This window comes from Delphinapterus leucas, chromosome 1 (assembly GCF_059928025.1).
Source record: "Delphinapterus leucas isolate spDelLeu-1000000601 "Yukka" chromosome 1, BTC_Dleu_Yukka2, whole genome shotgun sequence".
In the NCBI taxonomy this organism is placed as follows: Eukaryota; Metazoa; Chordata; class Mammalia; order Artiodactyla; family Monodontidae; genus Delphinapterus; species Delphinapterus leucas.
The window spans coordinates 134,620,872-134,636,345 of record NC_143129.1 but is presented as its reverse complement, the minus strand read 5'-3'; the positions used below and the strand labels follow the sequence as shown (position 1 = coordinate 134,636,345).

Here is a 15,474-nt window from a genome sequence, read left to right as displayed (position 1 = left end):
CTTGGGACCACATGGCTGGGATTAAACTTCCCATTATGTCGTGCTGCTATGCAGGTACTCCAGTAACTACTGAAAATCCACTTCATGTCTTAGAAATGCCACACTGGGACAGGAATGGCAGGGAACCTTTGCAGCTTAGTTCTCCACAAGTCCACTGAGATTCAGCTTTAAGGGTGACCTAGAGATATGTGGTTTGTTGTTATCATTCTGTCCTTAAAAAAAAAAAAAAACTAAAAAAGGACCAACTTTCTCCTTTCTCCTAAATAAAGGGCCAGAAAAGGTCTGAAATAGAAACCATGTGTAATTGTGAGGAGGCAGAAATTGCTTCTCATCAAAATGGTAAGATTTCTGGAATAGTACCTGCGCTTGTTTTTTTATTAGTTGTTTGACAAATGTTTCTATGCCTGCGTTAGGTGGGGGGAGGCATGCACAAGTGCCCTTGAAGCATTTATGGTTTAAGATTCAAGTTCTCGGTTCCACGTTATAGTCCTATGAGTCATGGTGGGGTGTATGTGGGTGAAGTGTTGGTCACGGACACGGTCGGGGAGGGTGTTATGCAGAGGTACCTTTCTCCCATAATGGCTTTCACACTTCCATTAATTTCTCAGTCTATTTTCAGTCCCATCACTTCCATGAAGCTTTTCCACAGCTGTTGCAGCTACATGTCATTTTCTAATCTGGAATTTCTCTCATACCCATCTGTACCTCTAACATGGCATTTATTAATACCTCCCTGTAAGATGATCTATTTCATAACTTCAGTTACAGCCTTTCACCATCTGAATAGTAAGTTCATTAGCGTCAGTTCAGCTCAACAGATGTTTTGATAGCCTATTAGGGCAGGAGGGTCAAACAAAGGAAAAATAATCAAGATAAATTGTACACCTTATGCCTTATAAGTGCTATGAAGAAAATGTAATAGTACAGTGACAGTGACTGGGAAGACCACTTGGGAGTGTGAAGTTGGAGGAGGGCTCTCTGAGGAGATGATGTATAAGCTGAGCCCTGAACATGCGTGTGGAAGCCAGGTATATGTAGACTTGGGCAGAGGGAAGATCATATGACAAGACTGTAATATAGGAGTGAGCTTTCCATCAGTGGAGAGGAGAGGAGGCAGGTGTCTCAGGAGCACCGTGAGTGTGGAGGAGATGGCAGAAAAGGAGTCTGGAAAGGTAGGCCTAGGGCCTTGCAGGCTGGCCAGGAGTTTGGGCTTCATTATAACTGGATGAGAAGTGATGGGGTTTGTTGTTGTTGTTTTTTGTTATTTTTGTTCACTTTTTATATATAATAGCTTTACTGAGATATAACTTGCATATAGTAAAGTTTATCCTTTCAGAGTGCACAAAGCAGTGCCTTTTAATATATTTTATAAAGTTGTGCAACCATCACCACTATCTAATTTCAGAACATTTTCATTACCCCGGAAAGAAACCCTGTACCCATTAGCAGTCATTCCCCATTCCCCCCTCCCTCCAGGCCCTGATAATCACTAATCTACTTTCTGTTTGTATGCATTTGCCTTTTTTGATGTTTCATATAAATGGACTCATACAATATGTGATTTTTTTGGAGCTGGCTTCTTTAACTTTGCATGTTTTCAAGATTCAACTGTGTGGTAATATGATATGTGTCAGTACTTCATTCCTTTTTATTGCATGATAATACTCTATTGGATGGCTGTACCACATTTTGTTTATTCTCTTATTTGCTGATGGACACTTGGGTTGTTTCCTGCTATGAACCTTAGTATACACGTTTTTGTGTGGACATATGTTTTCATCTCCCTTGGGTGTATACCTAGCAGTGGAATTGCTAAGTCATGTGGTAACACTATGTTTAACATTTAGAGCAACTGCCAAATTATTTTCTAAAGCAGCTGCGTCATTTCATATTCCCACCACCTATGAATTGAGTTTTCCAATGTTTTCACATCCTCATCAGTGCTTGTGATTGTCTTTTTCTTTTTTCTTTTAGCCTCCCTCGTGGGTGTGAAGTGGTGTCTCATTGTGATTTTGATTTGCATTTCCTTAAGGACTAACGACGTTGAACATCTTTTCTTGTGCTTCTGACCATTTGTATGTCTTGTCTTCGTTGGAGAAATGTCTATTTAAATCCTTTACCAGTTTTTAAGGTTGGCTCATTTGTCCTGTATTGCTGAGTTCTTTATATATTTTGGTTATAAGTCCCTTATTAGATACATGATTTGCATATATTGTGTCCCATTCTGTGAATTGTCTTTATCTTTTTGTTTGTGTTTTTGTTTTTTATTAGGCCGCACCATGTGGCTTGTGGGATCTTAGTTCCCCGACCAGGGATCAAACCTGGGCCCTCGTCAGTGAAAGCACCGGGTCTTAACCACTGGACCGCCAGGGAATTCCCTGTGAATTGTCTTTTTACTTTCTTTTTTTTTAAAATAAATTTATTTATTTATATATTTATTTTTTGGCTGCATTGGGTCTTCGTTGCTGTGTGCAGGCTTTCTTAGTTGCGGCGAGCAGGGGCTACTCTTCATAGCGGTATGCGGGCTTCTCATTGTGGTGGCTTCCCTTGTTGCGGAGCATGGGCTCTAGGCATATGGGCTTCAGTAGTTGTGGTGCATGGGCTTAGTAGCTTTGTGGCATGTGGGATCTTCCGGGACTAGGGCTCGAACCTGTGTCCCCTGCATTGGCAGGCGATTCTTAACCACTGTGCCACCAGGGAAGTCCTGCTTTCTTAATGGTGTCCTTGGAAGCATAAAAGTTTTGAATTTTGATGAAGTCCAGTTTACCTGTGTTCTTTTCTTCTTTTGCTGCTTGTGATTTTGGTGTTGTGGCTAAGATACCATTGCCTCATCTAAGGTGAAGCCACTGTTTTTAAATATGGAATTGACAATCTGGTTCACATTTTTTAAAAATTAGTTTTTATTGGAGTATAGTTGCTTTACATGATTCACATTTTTTAATAGGTCACTCAGGCTGTTTGGAAACTGGACTGGATGGTTCTAGAGTGAAACTTCCAAAGACAGGTAAGAGGTTGTTACAGTATCCACAGACAAATAGGTAGACTTTAAACTTCAGTAAGTACTTGTTTAATCAAGGTATTCTGATAGCATCCTGTTAGATGGGATGTTTCTCAGGGAAGTTCATTTGGAAGTACCCATGTAGGCTTGGCATAGCAAGTAGTTGGCACGGAGGTTGGCTCCATGGCATAGAGGAAATATAGTTGGGCTTTGGAGTCATGCATACCTCGGACTCGACCTCTAGTGATTGTGTTGTCCTTCTGTTTTCCTTTGAAGTTGTCTTGTTTCCATTCTTGTCCAAACAAAAATACTTACATTAAAGTTACGTGTGTGCCTCTTTTGGAAGACTCCCTTAATGTAAAATAGCTTTTTAAAAGTTGTGTCATCATTAAAAAGGACAGTTTTCTAACTTTACCTGTTTGTCTGATTGGATAGATTTTTCTCAAGGTCTTTTAATATACAGGGTAGCTGACATATCTGATTCAACTTTTGCTTTGCTTGGTTTTCCTAAATTCTAACACAACTGCTTCTGTAGTTTTTCTCCTACATGACCCCTGTAGATCTTGGTAAAAATAACCCATGTGAAAAAAAAAAAAAAATAACCCATGTGGTTTGCAGGAGAGCTATAAAATATTGATTGCATATATGAGTATAGTTTCCCAGTTTTCTTAAATGGTGACTATAAATACCAACCCAGGACATAATTTAGTTTTTCCAAGAGGGAGACTGATTTTCAACTTGCATTACTTCAGTGGGCTTAGTTTTTTTAAAAAATCAGGGGTACAGCTTGGATTGAGATGAAAGTGCAAAACCTTTTCATTGAGCTCATAGTTTTGTTTCAGTTTTCTAGGGTTCTTAGGAACTAAACACTATGCATAACAATGACTATTAGTTTAATTATTTGTTCCATTTCTTAACATCTTAGAATTGGAAGGGATTTTAAGTCCTTCTGTCCAAGTGGCCATTCTGTGCTAGATCCCCTCTATAGAAGCTGACAGCCAACTTGCAGGCTCTTTCATTGCTGGACAGGTCTAATTGTTGGAAGATTTTTTTTCCTTATACTGATATGAAAGCCAACTCCTTGAAACTGTCATCCACTTATCCAGCTTCAGTCTTTTGGTGTCACATAAATTAAACCCACTAGCTCTTCAGATAATTGAAAATAGTTGCTAGGCACCGCTTCCCTGACTTAAGTTGCCTTTTTTTTTCCCCCAAGAGAAACAGCCCTAGCTCCCCCAGCCATTCTTCCCATGATACCATTTCTAGATTCTTTTGCAGCCTGATTTCACTATGACCCTTTTAATCTGCAATGGCCACCCGTCCGAACAGCTGGCTAAATGTGGCAGGATCATTGTAGCTATGTTACCGGAAAGCCAGGTTCGCCTCTTGGTGGGTGTCAAGCCAAAACACACAACCAAGGTGAAGAATGGGAGATGGAAGGACTTCTTATTACTTTACAGCAAGTAAGTTGGGATCTTTCTGAAAGCAGCGTCCCCAAACAGCAAAACTGGGGAAGTTTTAAGCTAAGGGGACATGCATATTCATGAAGGGGCTTGAGCAGAGGAGAATTCAGCTTAGAATTGGGGCAAAGGTCTAAGTCTTGGTTGATTGAAGCCTAGTGGGTCAACATCATCATCCTGTCCTCCACCTGGGTGGGGGCTTTAGTTGCTGCAGAACTCAAATACGTATATTGTGCTGTGTATCCCTTGAGGAGGAAATAGGACTCTGCTTTATCACTGGACTATTGTTTGACTGCCTTTTCTCTGTTCCTACATTCCTTTGTTCCCCTAAGATCATCGATTACTGAGACCTGTTCAAGGGCAAGCATTGTGGCCAAGGCTTAGATCACAAAATGGCTTAGGCCAAAATGGGTTCTCTCATGTCAAGAAAGCCATTCCTAGTTCTTTTTCTCCGGGACCTTCTAACCTATCTGCTTACAGTTATAATAGATTTACTTCTGTATCCTACTCTAAATGAACATGTCATTTGGGAGTATTTCCGAACATTGTCCTGCAGTGCACAGTGTAGTTCAAGTAGCCTTGTAAAGCTGACAGTATTTGAGGGGATGTACTAGGGTCATCTCAGACCTAAGTACAGACACCAGCTACTCCGGACCACTCAACTCTATAGTCCTGTCCTTGAGTGAGGGTCCAGAGATCCTCTCCCTTCCTTGGCTCCTTCTGAAGGTTAGAATAGCTAAAAAATTAGGGACAAATTAGAAAGATTCCAGGACGAATTCCAGATGGAATTAATCACTTAGTCTAAAGATTGCAGGACACGGATCAGCGGTGAACAACTCATGACTAAATTTACCCAGATTGTCATTAATTATAGTTTCTTTGGATTGTTTTCCACATATTATTTTATGAAACCCAGGACTGTAGAGGCTTAGGTTACTGAATGAGAGTTGGAGTGCCTGATGCACAGTGAGGCCAAATGAACGGAAAAGTTGGAGTTTGGAGCAGGCAAAGTTTTATTGCATGGTCAAGCATGGAGAACGGGTGGCTTGTGCACAAAAACCCCTGAACTTCCTGATGGTTTTTGGGGAAAGGTTTTTTTGTTTTGTTTTGTTTTTTGTGGTACGCAGGCCTCTCACTCTTGTGGCCTCTTCCGTTGCAGAGCACAGGCTCCAGACGCGCAGGCTCAGCGGCCATGGCTCACGGGCCCAGCCGCTCTGCGGCATGTGGGATCCTCCCGGACCGGGGCACGAACCCGTGCCCCCTGCATCGGCAGGCGGACTCTCAACCGCTGTGCCACCAGGGAAGCCCTGGGGAAAGGTTTTTATAGGCAAAATTTGGGGTGAGGGCTGCAGGGTGTGTGACTTTCTTCTGATTGGCTGGTGGTGAGGTAACAGGGCGGTGCTCCAAGAATCTTGAGCTCAGCCTGAAGTTACTGTTCCTCCACCTTCCACCTGTGTGGGGCCTTAGTTCCTGCAGAAGAACTCAAAGATATTGTTATGTATATCCCTTGAGGAGGAACCTGGATCCTGCTTTAATCCCTGCACTGTAGTTTCTTGATTGTGCCTCCTTTGTTTCTTCATTCCCTATTTCTCTGATTAGTAGCTGTTTGAATCTGCCCTTTGGAACTCAGGGAAGGTTTAGGAGGCTGAAGCCTTTATCCTGCAAATAAGAAATGGGGACCTGGAAAGGCTTTTGTGCCTAGGAGCTCCCCACAGGGTCCTGCTCAGTTTCACTTATGCTAAATATTTTAGCGATGCAAAGCTCTGAGATGTAGTCTTTAAGAGTTTGGGCTCTGACCCACATAGCTGGGTTTGGAATCTGACTTGGCCACCCTACCTGTATGAACTTGGGTAAAGTAGCTAACCTAACCCTAAACTTCTTGTGTAATGGTAGAGCTACCTCACAGGGTTTCCTTGTGCGTATTAAGTTAATATGAGTTGGCAGGGCTGAGGCTAGGATGAGATGAGCAAGGCATTTTCCTTGAGTAAAAGATTTAAAGGGGTGCCAAAAAATCAATAAACAAGATAAGTAGTGGTGTAATGCAGTAAAATGAACAAATGCCCACATTTTAAATAAAGACCAGATCTGACCGGACTGAGATTAGGGTGAGGTGAGTGAGAATGAGTTGTGTGCAGGGTTGGATCCTCTTTAAAAGTTTCATAGTTTTTCATCATGGATTTTTTTCCTGAATTTGATATTTGAAAACACTGGATTAAAATATCTGTCTTGGTTACTAGAGCTTGTTTTCTCTTGTACCCTCTCCAATTTTTTGCCCAAGGTGAGTGCCCTGGTTGCAGGCAAATGTGTTGTGTGTTGATGTCTGTTTGTAGTTATTGCAGGGATGTTAGTTTTGTGGAGGAAATGCATTCTAAGAGCCTTGTGGAAGGATTACTTTCCCCAGCATAGATATTTCTGTTACGTTATCTCAGAGTGCCAGTCCAAATCTCGTAATCAAGGTCAGTTTTAGGTTTCCAAATGTCATGCTTCAAACACTGCTGAAGTTCACACCCCAGAGAATAAAAAATGCATGCACTGAGCTTATGTCTAGAGGAATCCAGCCAAACCAAACAGCACTGCAACATTGATTCTCCTCAATGGTGGGGATTTTGAAAGACAAACACAGATGGTGGCTGAGCTGGAGCTGGAACTACTGTTAGTCGGCCGGAGATGTTCTAAGTGACAGAAGGCAGGACCCCACTGGGGGTTGGGAAGTGGTGTTTCTAGAAGTTGAATTATGGTGATAGAGTCTTTCTGTAATTCTGGTTCTGCTCCAGTTTGCCTTTAGTTATACAGGCCTGATGCTTTTTTTTTTTTTAATTAATTTATTCTTGGCTGCGTTGGGTCTTGGTTGCTGCGCAGGGGCTTTCTCTAGTTGCGGCGAGCGGGGGCTACTCTTTGTCGCGGTGTGCAAGCTTCTCATTGTGGTGGCTTCTCTTGTTGCGGACCACAGGCTCTAGGCGCGTGGGCTTCAGTAGTTGTGGCACACGGGCTCAGTAGTTGTGGCTCGTGGGCTCTAGAGTGCAGGCTCAGTAGTTGTGGCACATGGGCTTAGTTGCTCTGCAGCATGTGGGATCTTCCTGGACCAGGGCTGGAACCCTTGTCCCCTGCACTGGCAGGCGGATTCTTAACCACTGCGCCACAAGGGAAGCCCCAGGCCTGATTATAAATATGTCCTGCAAATCTTTTTCATAGTTAGTGACCAGTGAAGGGCAAAAAAAAGCTGCAGAATGTTTTAAACCACTGTTCTTGACAGTCCAGATGTTACATAGGCAAGGCAAGCTATCTGCTGGGCACCACCCTATTGCAGTAGTCTTTCCTTCTTTCCTTATACAGATTTATCCAATGTTGCTTTTCGCACAAAGTAAGAGAAATAGTTGTGCTTAAAAGGTCACGTGAACTGGGTGTTGTTGATGCTTTGCATAAAATACGTAAAACTAAATAAACTAATAATCACCATAGCAGTTATCATTGGCTTTGATTAGGTTTAAATTTACCTGCAGGTTTTCTCATTTTGTTTTTATATTCCAAAGAGTGGAATCCAGTTATATACTTGAGAAGTGGAATGAGTTAAAACATAACTTCATTTTGTTGGCTGCTGCCAGACAGTGCTGCTTTGCTGTGTCGAGGTGGCTCTATTGCATGGATTTGATCACTTTTAGAGACTCCAGGTATCTTCTGGCTTAGCATTAAAAAAAAAAAGAAAAGGATGAGAAATTCTTGTCTCAAAAGAGTGTATGTCACCTTCTTTGTACCGATTTTTAGAGAACAGCTGTGGAAGCTGCTGAGCTATATATGTCTGCTTTGTTTTCCTTCTTTCATTTGGTGGGTGGAGAAAGTGTGAAAGTTTTAAGTTGAGTCTAAAATTGTATATCTGGTGGAGCATTCAATTTCATGTATATGTATATCTAGCAGAAGATGTAGAGACCTGAGTGTATATTCCACACTCAAGTGTAGTGTAGAATTCAGCTTCATCGAGGGGCCAGCAAACTAGTGGCACTTTCATTTACAAGGGAAACATCCTCAGTTATTGAGGAACTCCTTTTGGAATAGAGGCAACTAACTGGGCATACATTGTCCTAGCCTGAAAGCAATCCTTTGGTTTAATGGGCGGAGGTTTATGTTTCCTGTTGGGTAATTTACCAGCTCATCTTCAGATTAGTTAGTGAGGTAAGACTTCCAGAGTCAGAGAATGAAATCCAGTGCTTTCTTCTCTTCCTCCTCATTACTTCTGCTTCTGGGCCAGCTTGGACTGAGTTTTAAAGAGATTTGCAAACCACAAATCTTGGTCGTTAGTGTTGAGTCATTACGATGTGTGGCCTGGTAGTGACTGTGCTCAGGCATAGATGTGCTGTCATGGTGTGGGTGATGGGCGACCCTGGGGAACAGTCTGTGGCACTTGGCTGGTCCTCCAGCATTATCTGTTGAGTTAGGAAGACTCAGGTTCCCATCACCTGCTCGGGCAGTACACAGCATTTCACTCCACCATCTACGGTACTGGCCACTCTCTAATCACTCCTTTTTCAGATTTCACGCTTCCGTGGAATTCTTCACTTCTGCTTTTCAGTCTTATAAGGGCTGCCGTCTTCTGCATTCCTCACTCCTTGTTGGACATTAATCTTCTTCTTCCAAAGGACTCCTAATCTAAGGTGGTTGTATTAAAGGTTTGGGGGTGATGAAGGTTAGAGTCTGGCATAAGCAACGTCTTGACATGGCATATTATTATTATTTTTGGCCACGCCACGCAGCTTGTGGGATTTTAGTGCCCCAGCCGACCAGGGATGGAACCCGGACCCCCCTGCAGTGGAAGCATGGAGTCTTAACCACTGGACCGCCAGGGAAGTCCCGACATGGCATATTAGACACCACTGTCTGAAAACCTGTCTGCCATTCCCTACACACCCCTTTAGCCCTGCCTGCCCCTCTCCTACCTCCAAGTTCAGTTTACCTTCCTGTTCTTTTCCCTTCTGGAAATTTTGCTCTTTTTCTGTCTACCAGCTTTCAATCATACAAAACCTGTTGTTACTTTCTTATCCAGAGCAGTTTACCTTTTCAGCGTCTACCCCGCAGATAAATCCTAGCCCTACCTTTGCTGAGCCAAAAACTCATTAAATTGCTTTCCCTGAATGAAGTGTAGACATATGCTTTAAAACTTTAGTGTGTTTTATAAATCTTATTAAATTTTAGATGAAAGTTTCTCATGTCCCCTCAAGTACTTCTAAGAAAGAGAAGAGTATTATTAAGACTCAGTTTCCCAAGACTTCCCTGGTGGCACAGTGGTTAAGAATCCGCCTGCCAATGCAGGGGACACGAGTTCAAGCTCTGGTCCGGGTAAGATCCCACATGCCACAGAGCAACTAAGCCCGTGCGCCGCAACTACTGAGCTCGCGTGCCACAACTACTGAAGCCCATGTGCCTAGAGCCCGTGCTCCACAACAAGAGAAGCCACCGCAATGAGAAGCCCGCGCACCACAACGAAGAGTAGCCCCCGCTCACCACAACTAGAGAAAGCCCGTGCGCAGCAACAAAGACCCAACATAGCCAAAAAAAATAAATTTATTAAAAAAGGAGACTTAGTTTCCCTTTGCCTAGGACAGACCCTTAAGTGTCAGGGTTTATTTATTTATTTTTCTTGCTACATTTTGCTTTTCTTCCTTTTTAAAAAATTCTATTTTTATTTGTTTACTTATTCAACTTTGAAAACCTCTTGAAGGCATCCTTTGCTCCCTGAGGCTTAGTTTAAGTCACTCATCTAGACCAGACCTGCAGTTGAGATGTTCTCAGTTCAGAAGGGGAGAGGGCAGATGGCTGAACAAAGGATGGCACTGTGGGAGGAATTGGGAGGAAGAGACTAGTTGCTTGAGGAAGTGGAGAAAGGCTTGGAGGCAGGGCCAGGGAATCCAGCACTTTCGGGCATGTAAGATACAGGCTCTGGGAATGCATTGCCTGGGAAGCTAAAGTACTTCGTATCTCCATTTCTTCAACTATAAACCAAGGATAATAATGGTACTACCTCTGGGACTTCCCTGGAGGTCCAGTGGTTAGCACTCTGCTCTTCCACTGCAGTGGGCACGGGTTCAGTCCCTGGTGAGGGAACTAAGATCCCACATGCTGTGTGGCGTGGCCAAAAAAAAAAAAAAAAAAAAAAAGGTACTACGTCTTAGCCTTGTTGTAAAAATCAAATGAGATAATGCATATAAGTGGCTTGAGTAGGGCTTGGCCCAGTGTTTAATTTTTTTAATGTGACCCATAATAAGGTTGAAATAAATTTCTAGGCCCAAGACGGAACTGCTTCTGCTTGGTGTGCCACACCAGCAAACCGAAACTCAGGTAAGTTTCGTGTCCATGTCAGTGTTCTGCTTGACCGTAAACGTGGTACATCCAGTCAGCCAGTCCCCAGATGCCAAGCCAGCTCTAGGTCTTCTCACCCTAAACCAGATCGACCGACGATGTGGCCCCAGCCAATCAGATATCTTTTTCTTGTCTCTTCCTTGTTCTTTATTCTTTATCCTATAAAGGGCTTCCTGCCTTCTGCCCCATTTTGCAGTTCTCTGCAGGGAGACTGTCTCCTTTATGAAGTGTTTAAAGTTTGTCTGTATCACCTAAATTGTCATCTTTAATCATTTTTTTTAACAGTAGGAATTAGTAGAACCTTGCAATTAACTATATACATACAAATACATAAAATGACATACATTTAAAAAATTTGTAATACTCTCCCTTTTTGTGTACAAAACACTTTTTAATTTCAAAACCAGAATTGTGATACTGACAGCAGTTTGACAACCACTGGTCCAGCACTTAGGTGTTTAATGACTGTTGCCTCTGGTATTTTCCCCCATTACACTCTATCTATCTGTCTGTCTGTCTATCTGTCTATCTTATCTATCTATTTTAAATTGACCTGCTTTTATTTTATTCATTTATTTTTATGGAGGTATAGTTGGCATACAACATTATATTAGTTTCAGGTGTACAACATAATGATATTTGTATATCTTAAGAAAAGATCACAGTAAGTCTCGTTAACATCTGTCACATAGTTAACAGAATTAATTTTGTTAATTCTCATCTCTCTCGTGATGAGAACTTTTAAAATCTACTCTCTTAGCAGCTTCTCAGTATGCAGTACAGTATTATCAACTGTGGCTGCCATGCCGTCACATTACATTCCCCATGACTGACTTATTTTACAGCTGGAAGTTTATACCTTTTGACCCCCGTTACCCATTTTACACATCCCTCACCCCCTTCCTCTGGCAACCACCAGTCTGTTCTCTGTGTCCATGAGCTTGGTTGGTTTTCTTTGTTGTTGTTTTTTTTAGGTTCCACATATAAGAGAGAGCATATGGTATTTGTCTTTCTCTGACTTCCTTCTCTACTTTTATTTATTTATTTAATTTTTGGCTGTGTTGGGTCTTAGTTGCAGCATGTGGGGTCTTCGTTGCAAGGCACGGGCTTCTCTTGTTGTGGCACATGGGCTCAGTAGTTGCGGTGCACGGGCTCTCTAGTTGTGGCTCTGGCGTTCAGCAGTTGCGCGCACAGGCTTAGTTGCCCCGTGGCATGTGGGATCTTAGTTCCTGGAACAGGGATCGAACCTGCATCCCCTTTATTGGAAGATGGATTCTTAACCACTGGACCACCAGGGAAGTCCCTGTCTGACTTATTTCACTTAGCATGATGCCCTGAAGGTCTATCCATGTGGCAAATGGCAAGATTTCCTTCTTTGTTATGGCTGAGTAATATTCCGCTGTGTGTGTGTGTGTCTATGAGTGTGTGTGTATGTATGTATGTAAGTATGTATTTCTCTCTCACCTTTCCTTTATCCATTCATCTACTTATGGACCTTTAGGTTGTTTCCATATCTTGGCTATTGAACTGTAGTGAACATGGGGCTACATAAGTCTCTTCAAGTTGGTGTTTTCATTTTCTTTGGATAAATACCCAGGGTGGAATTGCTGGATCATATGGTAGTTCTATTTTTGATTGTTTGCAGAACCTCCATACTGTTTTTCATATGACTGCCCTCTGGTATTATTATTGTTGTTGTTGTTGTCCTTGCTGGTGTTAAAGGATGATTGCAGGTCGGCCTTCTCAGTGGACCATGTGACCCCACTGGGAGCCCTAGCAAAAAGAGTGGTAGCGGCAGCTGTTTCCCTCCTTCTCTTTCCCTTTGTTCGCAGGACTCTCTCCTACCAGCCGTGGGAGGCTGGGGAACGTGTACCTCTTTGGTGTCCTTGGAGTAGTGCTTGACCAGAATATTGCCGGAAAGCTATGACAAAGGGAGGGAAAAGGGAGGGAGGCAGAGAGAGAGAAAAAAAAAAGTCCCCCATGGGCAGCAGTAGCAATCCATTCTGTTTGAGCAGATGGCACTGGAGGAAACAGCAGCTTCCCTTGTACAGATCTGCAGCCAAGATCCTGCCCAGAGAGGCAGCCGACAAGACGCCTGGTACAGCCAGATTCCACACCCGGGATCTTCTGCAATGGGAAGGAGTTCCTCTTATGTTGCTTTAAAAGTGAAATTCCTCCCTGTCCTCTGAATGGGGCTAGTAGTTGGGTTGTGATAAGGTCACAGGGGAGCTGAGAAAATCTAGAGAGCTGGTAAGATTTGAAGTATGATCCCACTCCTTGGAGCTGAGAGTGCCTGGTATGGTGGATGCCAAGGCAGACTTGCAGAACTCAAGCTTGAGGAGATGGTTAAATGCTCTGGGTCTAAAACTCATCTTTGATTTTGGTAAACCTTGTGGATTACTATTACTTGCCTTTCCCCATTTGTTCCCTTGCCCAGATTCTGTTGCCTTCACCCCAATCTGCTTTTTCTCCTTTGCTGCTTACATAAGGCAGCGTGTGGTCCTCCTCCAGATGTTCATGGTGTGTCTATAAATGCATGTGTTCCTATTCTAGGCCAAGAAAATATTCCCGACATAGGACATCCAGATTTTTTTTTTGGCTTAATGAAATTCCAGTATCTTTTTCTTTTCACGATTTATTTAAAGTCTTAAAATGAAGTTACTGTACAATTTGATTCTTTGAATCTGTGTGTGTGGGGGGGGGTGGTCACATAATTGACCTGCTAGTGGGATGAGAAGGCTTAAGGGTATTCCTTGTGCTTAGATATTAGATCACCTTCTTTCTCAGTAATGCTAGCCCCTACCCTATCCAGAGTCATGGTTTCCGTCCATGCATATTTTTATCTTGGCTATTACAGAAACACACCCACGGCCAACATATTTCTGGACCTAGGGTACAAAATTAGACTAAGTGAATGCAAATATCCAGTCTGGCTAGAGAGGAAAAAAAGCAAAGAGGCCAAACAGAGCATTGGCCCTTATTCCCAGGCAGACTGTCACGCCCGAGTTCTGGTCCGGACGCCACTCCTCACGTCTAGAATGGGCGTAATGATCAGTGCCTTAGCTGCCCATGAAGGCAGGGAGACTCTCAGTCTCTGGGGTCCCTGTCCTCACCTCAGAGGTAGAGTCTTGGTGGTGGAAAGGATCCTGCTGTGGTTTCAGGCGTACTGAGGAGCCAGTCCTCTAAGCCAAAAGCCAGGTACGGGAAATTGAAATTCCACCTCTGAGATGGCAGAGGAAGAGTCCACCTCCCTCGCTCAGATGAGGAAACTTGAGGCCGCGATAAGTGAAGGACATTGACGTGTTCAGTCCTGTGGGTAGAGACTTGGAGGCAAACTTCAGATCAAGACTCCAGATTCCCAGCCTGGTGGTAATTCATTGTAGCGTATTGGCTCTTTGCCTCATTATGAAGCCGTTACAGTAGTTTTGAAAGGGTATTGTCCCTTGATAAAAATGCAGATATCACGAGTAAATAAACTGTATGATCTCACTTGTGTGGAATCTAAAAAACGCACAAAACAAAACAAAAAACCTTGAGCTCAGATATGGAGAACAGATTGGTGGTCAACAGATTGGTGGTCGCCAGAGGGGGGGGCTTTGGGGGATCAAAAGGTACAAACTTCAGTTATGAGAGTCCTGGGATGTCATGTATAACATGGCGGCTATAGTTAATAATACTGTATTACGTATTTGAATGTTGCTAAGAGAATATATCTTAAAAGTTCTCATCATAAGAAAAAAAGGTTAGGGACTTTCCTGGCCATCCAGTGGTTAAGACTCCGTGCTTCCACTGCAGGGGGTGTGGGTTCGATCCATTCGTCAGGGAACTAAAATCCCACATGCTGTGTGGTGCAGCCGAAAGAAAAAAAAGAAAAAAAGAAGTTTGTAACTATGTATGATGACAGATGTTAACTAGACTGATGGTGGTGATCATTTCAAAATATATGTGAACATCAAATCATTATGTTGTAGGCCTGAAACCGATGTAATGTTATATGTGAGTCATATCTCGATAGAAAAAAAGAAATCACATTACAAATTCTTTCATTTTAATCTCAGAATTAGTGGTAAAGAGATAAACATTTGTACTTTACATAAATTTGGGTTCAAATCTAAAAAGAAAAAAATTTTTTTACTGTTAACATCCTTTTGATGTAGGGAGTAATTGATTATATAGATCACGGATTTAAATAATTTTTTGCTGCAATTTCCTTTGGTTAAAACACAAATAATAATTGACCCCATGATGAGCTAAATTTTTTACCCTGAGACTGAATGGCAGAGGAAAGGTTTTGAAGACAGGTGTAGTTCATGTGAAATCAGGAGAGACATGTGGTCAGTGACCTGAACCTGTTGGGCATCTTAGTCTGATGATGTCCAAAGGAACAAAGAACAGATAGGATTAGTCTTTATAGTCTCAAGGTTTTGCATTATTTTACAATAAATAAGTTATAAATTTATCTCAGGTACCTTCTTTTTAAATTTTATTTATTTTATTTTATTATTATTATAGTTTTTTTTGGCTGCTTTGGGTCTTCGTTGCGGCTCAGGGGCTTCTCTTTAGCTGCGGCATGTGGGTGTTCTCTCTCTAGTTGCGGCATGTGGGCTCTGTAGTTTGTGGCACGCGGGCTCGCTCGTTGAGGCGTGTGAGCTCAGTAGTTGTGGTGCG

General features: G+C 42.5%; 1 protein-coding gene across 3 annotated transcripts in view; it reads left to right on the top strand.

Annotated features, from left to right (window-relative positions):
* AK4 (adenylate kinase 4) overlaps positions 1 to 15,474 on the top strand; it is a 95,346-nt gene that overhangs the window by 10,410 nt on the left and 69,462 nt on the right. For 2 of the 3 annotated variants that reach the window (XM_089921412.1, XM_089921408.1), the window contains exon 3: positions 2,945 to 3,004. The exons of the other annotated variant lie outside the window; for it this stretch is intronic. In XM_089921412.1, coding sequence (XP_089777538.1) covers positions 2,945 to 3,004 — 60 coding nt within the window. The remainder of the gene's footprint in view (positions 1 to 2,944; positions 3,005 to 15,474) is intronic. 3 annotated transcript variants of the gene reach the window in all.